Here is a 6,000-nt window from a genome sequence, read left to right as displayed (position 1 = left end):
CCTTCATTAAGTTTTGTGTGTGTGGTCTTTTTTTTTTTGGTTTGTTTTGGTTTGGTTTTAACTGTCTGACCATTAACCAACCAGTCAACTATTAGGCCGGGAGCCAGGTCCACTCCTCAGGATGTTTTTTGTTTTCTTTTTTCCACTTTTATTTCCTGCTTTCTTTTATCTTGGGCCATCACAAGTTGATAGGACCACAGACTGACATTTGTTTGTCTTTTGGGGGATGTTGAGGGTGGTATTCGACAGTAGAAAGGCAACAAGCCCCAGAATATTTTCCTGCTAGTTTCCCCCATGAGTCAGGAAACACCATGTGAAATTTTTGGGTTATTTGACCATATATGCAGCTGCAGTACCTTAATATTTACAGTTACATCATTTCACCAGCAGCTGTTTCCTAAAAAGGGTGTTTTTTGGGCCCTGAGACTAAACAGGGACGAGTTGTGGGTGGACCTTATCAACTTGTGATGGCCCAAGATATAAGAGGACAGGAAATAATAGTGAAAAAGAGGTAGCAGAAAACATCCTGAGGAGTGGACCTGGTTCCCGGCCTATAACAGAGCACACGCCAAAATGCAAAGAAGAGAGTGCACTTGTTTGGAAATGTTATACAAGAGATTTACAGATTTACATTTTGAATAAATAAATAAATCTATAAAAATGTACAATATGATTTTGTCAGATTAGTGTTAAAAGGTGCACTATGGAACTTTTCGTCTCTCTCTCATTGTCCCCTTCGCTCTCCTCATCTTCTCATTGTCTCATTCTCTCATCGTCCTCTTTACTCTCCTTATCATCTCAATGTCCCCTTCACTGTCCTCATCCTCTCATCCTCCCCTTTGCTCTCCTCATCCTCTCATCGCCATCTTCACTCTCCTCATCCTTGTATCCTTTCATCCTCTCATCTTCCTCTTCACTCTCCTCATCCTCATCCTCTTCTTCCTCTTCACTCTCCTCATCCTCTCATCGCCCTCTTCACTCTCCTCATCCTTCTCATCGCCCTCTTCACTCTCCTCATCCTCTCATCGCCCTCTTCACTCTCCTCATCCTCTCATCGCCCTCTTCACTCTCCTCATCCTCTCATCGCCCTCTTCACTCTCCTCATCCTCTCATCGCCCTCTTCACTCTCCTCATCCTCTCATCGCCCTCCTCACTCTCCTCATCCTCTCATCGCCCTCTTCACTCTCCTCATCCTCTCATCGCCCTCTTCACTCTCCTCATCCTCTCATCGCCCCCTTTACTCTCCTCATCCTCTCATCGTCCCCTTTGCTCTCCTCATCCTCTCATCGTCCCCTTTGCTCTCCTCATCCTCTCATCGTCCCCTTCACTCTCCTCATCCTCTCATCCCCCTTTGCTCTCCTCATCCTCTCATCGTCCCCTTCGCTCTCCTCATCCTCTCATCATCCCCTTCACTCTCCTCATCCTCTCATTCTCTCATCTTTCATCTCCTCACTCTCCTCATCCTCTCATCCTCTCATTGTCCCCTTCACTCTCCTCATCCTCTCATCCCCCTTTCCTCCTCATCCTCTCATCGTCCCCTTTACTCTCCTCTCATCCTCTCATCGTCCCCTTTGCTCTCCTCATCCTCTCATCGCCCCCTTTACTCTCCTCATCCTCTCATCGTCCCCTTGGCTCTCCTCATCCTCTCATCGTCCCCTTTGCTCTCCTCATCCTCTCATCATCCCCTTCACTCTCCTCATCCTCTCATTCTCTCATCCTTTCATCATCCCCTTCACTCTCCTCATCCTCTCATCCTCTCATTGTCCCCTTCACTCTCCTCATCCTCTCATCGCCCCCTTCGTTCTCCTTATCCTCTCATTGTCCCCTCTGCTCTCCTCATCCTCTCATCCTCTCATCGTCCCCTTCACCTATCCAATAAAGAATCTTTCCAGGTTGAAATATTGTCACGTGTGAGCAATACATTTCTTTTGTGGATCAATAAAGTTTGTGTAAGTCTTATACTTGCTTACCTATGTTGAAGACCGACAGCTGGGACATCATCGGGACTTTGTACACGTTCCCGTTGCCCGCAGTGAAAGGCCTCATCTTGGTGTTTTCCGGCTGAAAGCGGGTTTTCCACACCCCTTTGAAGAAGATGGAGTTGACCACTACCAGTCGCGTCAGGGCAGAGTCCAGCATGTCCGCTTTGACCAGGCTGGGGATGTGGCCTGAACGGAAAAGATACGTGAGATTTAAAAGGTGCACTGTGTAACTTTTCTGGTGAATGCTTTTCTCCATGAAGATGTTATTGCTTTGTCTGGAATTTTCAAACCTTTCTATCTTCAAGGAGACCAAACCAGACCAGTTTTTGAGCTATAAAACCACCAGTAATTTAACAGATGTAAGGTAGAGCTGCTTCATGTTACACTGTGGAACATTCCAAGCAGAGCAATAACATCTCCATGGAAACAAGTTGGTAGCAGACCCTCCGCCAGAGAAGATGCACCTTTAAACCACAAAAGTCAAAGCAAGTTGGAAAGATCAAGAATACAAAGAGACATTCAGTTTGGTCCGTGAATAAAAACAGGGACAGGGGTCAGACAGGACGAATCACAAAATATAAATTCCTGATATTACTTGGATTACTTGTTTTTAAATTCTCATATCGATCAGTCTTTTTTACATTAATAATAGTAAAATAAAACTGCTTTCAATATTGACGTGTGGTTTCACTCTGAGTTCAATTTTTTTCTAATAAATAGATGTGGGTGGGATTGGTGGTAGATGAAAACAGGACATGTTTTTAGCATTCAAGGCTCAAATGCAGAACAATAAAGAATGACTCAAACATGCATGAGTCAACTGAAGTACAACATTGAGTAAGATAATGATGATGGAACACAGTTGTATAACAGTTATTATTTATATTATGTCTACTTTCAAAGCTACCCTCTGTAATTAGTAGAAATGTAACAGTAACCGAAATATCGTGATATTGTATCGTCAAAGTTCTCACAGTAATATCGTGGGCTGTCATAATATGTCGAATTACAAGTCTCTACGCAATAGCTAAAAAAAGACAAAGGGAACTACATAGACCATGATCCTTTGCTCCATTTCAGTGCAGACTACAAGAAGAAATAACAGTTCTAAGCACTTTAAAGTCTTAGTTCTTTGGATTAAGTCTTGTCAAGGTATTTTAAGAGGAAAAAGAAGAATATTAACAGTTAGCTTCCACAAAGTATCGCAATAAATATCATACCGTGAGATGTATAACGTGAATATATCGTACCGAGAGATTTGGATATTGTTACATCTCTAATCGTGAGCCTCCCCACCATATCGCAATAAATATCGTATCGTGAGGTTCATACCGTGACGATATCGTATCGTGAGACTTGGATATCGTTACACCACTAGTAATTAGATTGGCCGACCCACCCTCTTGTGTTCTGGCTAAGGATGTGCAAAAATATCAAAATATTGATAATGATATCATATCATTTAATGTGATGATACAGTATCAATATCGTGGGCTGCTCTATCGATATATCACCAAGCGGATTTTTTGGTATATTTTACTAAATTATTTTGTTACAGAGCTACAGTTTTGTTGCTTGTTCAGAGGATGGAAACTTGTTCATGCAGCACATTTGACATTTTCTATGTTTTGATGATTAAAAAGTTTGTGTTTCATATGAACTTTGCACAAAAAGTGATTTAACAAAGACTTTTAGTTGCACAGCCAAGATTTAGCCATTATTTTTATTGAACTGTATCAAATTGATTTGAAATATATTGTATCGAATCGAAAGTGCACTGTATGGAGGTATCTATTGTATCGGCAACTTCTGAATGTTACCCAGCCATAGTTCTGGCATTTCACCACAAGATGCTATTCACGTTACTTCTGTCTAATCGGGTGTCGGCTTTGGCCATCAAATACACTTGTCTGCTGTGCTGTCTGTTGCTTTCTACACACTGGTCTCAAAGTACATGTCATATTTTAAAATAAATGGGATGAAGCAAGGATGCACAATTTTGCCTTAAACTGTCTTTTGTTACCTTGTGTGTTGTTGTTGACCCATTCATTGATGTAGGCTGCTGCCCCCTGGGGGTTACTGAAGTCCAGACTTCTGGTCAGACTCTGGAAGTTCTGTCTATTGGTCTCCACAAACTCCTCCTCCAGCGGAAATCCCTCTTGAGTGAAGAGGCCGTTGGCGATGACCACAGCGTCCAGGTTCGACTTCGCTGTCAGAGTTTTGTGGAGCTTCCTCAACATTTTATAAGGGCCTGGAAGGGAAATAAATAATATACAAGATTCACATTAGTGAAATTCTCATTGTCCCATACAAGTTAAAAAGGGAATTTGAATCAGTGCTTCTGCATCAAAAATCGATATTCTTTACCTACTGTATAGTACAGTGAATAATGTTTTATGTAACAAAGTTGTAGACCTGTTAAAATGTAATATAAACCTTCCAACATCCTGATTTTTGGTGTAAGTTTTTATCTATTGAGCTGTTTTTGCCAATCATCAACATTCTCTAAATCTAGAACAATTAGGACATTATTCTTTAAGTCAAACTATAACAAACATCAACAAGTTCAAAAATCTAAATCAATACAATAATAAATGAAGTTACTAACCATTTTTCTTATAGCGCAGAGCAGTGACAATCTGTTTCCTTGTGTCTCCATGGGCTCCACTCAGCAGCATGCCGAGAATTGAGGCCACCCCATGGGGAGAAAACACCACGTTGTCCTGAGGCTTGGAGCGAGCGACCTGCTGGAAAACCTGAATGCCCAAATCTGACCCCCGCTCTCCGTAGGAAGGGGTCTGGGACAGCACAGAGTCAAAGCCAAACAAGGCCACTGCACACAGCCACAAAAGAGACACTGGCTTCATTTTAACCTGAGACAGAGGGAGAAAGGGTGAGTTAAAGATTAATCTAGTGATAAAACATAATGAAATCAAATGCGGTGAAGCAGAAAACTGGATTACTTGATATGGTGAACAAATGTAAACACGACTTTTCAAAAGCACAATAGCTGTTTTGGAATTTCAGTTTGTTAAGAGCGTTTCACAATAAAGCAGTAGCTCTGAGCAGTTAAGTACCCAGTGTGCGATTCATCTCAAATTACTATAGGAGGAAGCTCTGACAATTATAGTGAGTGAGTCAGTCAGTCTACATCACACTTTTAAAGTCACACTTTTTGAGTGGATGACTCAAAAGGTCTCTAGAGTAATCACCTAATAAATCATCATCAGTGTAATGGCATGGTACTATTACACTTGTTTATGGATTGCAAATTTGTCACGAAAACTTCAAAGATTAGAATTGCTCAAATGCCCTGAGATTCCCAATTGTGTAATCATTTTCTTGATGCACCTATAAGATCATTTTGTCAAGATTAACCACGTTCACAATTTTATGTTCTACAGAAAGATTTCTAAAGTCATTTAAAGTAATCTAACGTACTGCAGTGGGATAAGGACTTGTAAGTGCAGTTGTCAGACTAAGTTGTATTATTTTCAGAGTTTACGGTTTTCTTAAATTAATATGACAACATATGATTCAAATTGAGCAATACACCTCATGTCCATGCAATGTACAAATTCATTCAAGATTTTTTTAATCACATTTTTCCAGTGATCAAATATACTGCAATTTAAACTAACATATGAAGAAACTTAAAAGAATGTATAATTTGAGTGATTTAGTTTGTAAAAGTACACATTTGTTCATGGTAAATTGAGCACACGACATGCGTCACGTTTACATTAAAACGCTACTAGCTGCGGTCCTTGTCACTTACCGTAACTTCTTTTGATGCAGTGTTTTATCTTCGTAAATCCCTACCTGTTATCCAAATACGCAGTTCATACGTAATCTAAATAATCCACACAGCTCCCAACTTGTTTCAAACACCACTGACCAAAGAGAGGAGGTTGTACTCAAGACTTTATTGAAATGAACTCCGCCTTCTCCTCTACAAGAAAACGCCCCGAAACAAGAGGGTCTGGCTAGCCCTCTCACCACTTCCGCTTGGCCTTCG

The 6,000-nt window shown here is 40.9% G+C and overlaps 1 protein-coding gene across 2 annotated transcripts in view; it reads right to left on the bottom strand.

Moving 5' to 3' along the window:
* Positions 1-5,917, bottom strand: part of serpine2 (serpin peptidase inhibitor, clade E (nexin, plasminogen activator inhibitor type 1), member 2) — a 15,952-nt gene extending 10,035 nt beyond the window's left edge. Inside the window, exons 1-4 of one of the 2 annotated variants that reach the window (XM_020928195.2) lie at positions 5,761-5,917; positions 4,591-4,855; positions 4,006-4,233; positions 1,971-2,168 (exon numbers count right to left, since the gene is read on the bottom strand). In XM_020928195.2, coding sequence (XP_020783854.1) covers positions 1,971-2,168; positions 4,006-4,233; positions 4,591-4,849 — 685 coding nt within the window. In that variant the 5' untranslated portion in view covers positions 4,850-4,855; positions 5,761-5,917. The remainder of the gene's footprint in view (positions 1-1,970; positions 2,169-4,005; positions 4,234-4,590; positions 4,856-5,760) is intronic. The other variant, XM_055166761.1, reaches the window with a different exon arrangement.
* Between the last annotated feature and the right edge of the window lie 83 nt (positions 5,918-6,000).

This window comes from Boleophthalmus pectinirostris, unplaced genomic scaffold, assembly GCF_026225935.1.
Source record: "Boleophthalmus pectinirostris isolate CB_2022bp ecotype Guang Dong unplaced genomic scaffold, ASM2622593v1 HiC_scaffold_9, whole genome shotgun sequence".
Taxonomy (NCBI): Eukaryota; Metazoa; Chordata; class Actinopteri; order Gobiiformes; family Gobiidae; genus Boleophthalmus; species Boleophthalmus pectinirostris.
Note: the sequence above shows the minus strand (reverse complement) of the source record. Positions and strands in the feature narration are given on the sequence as shown.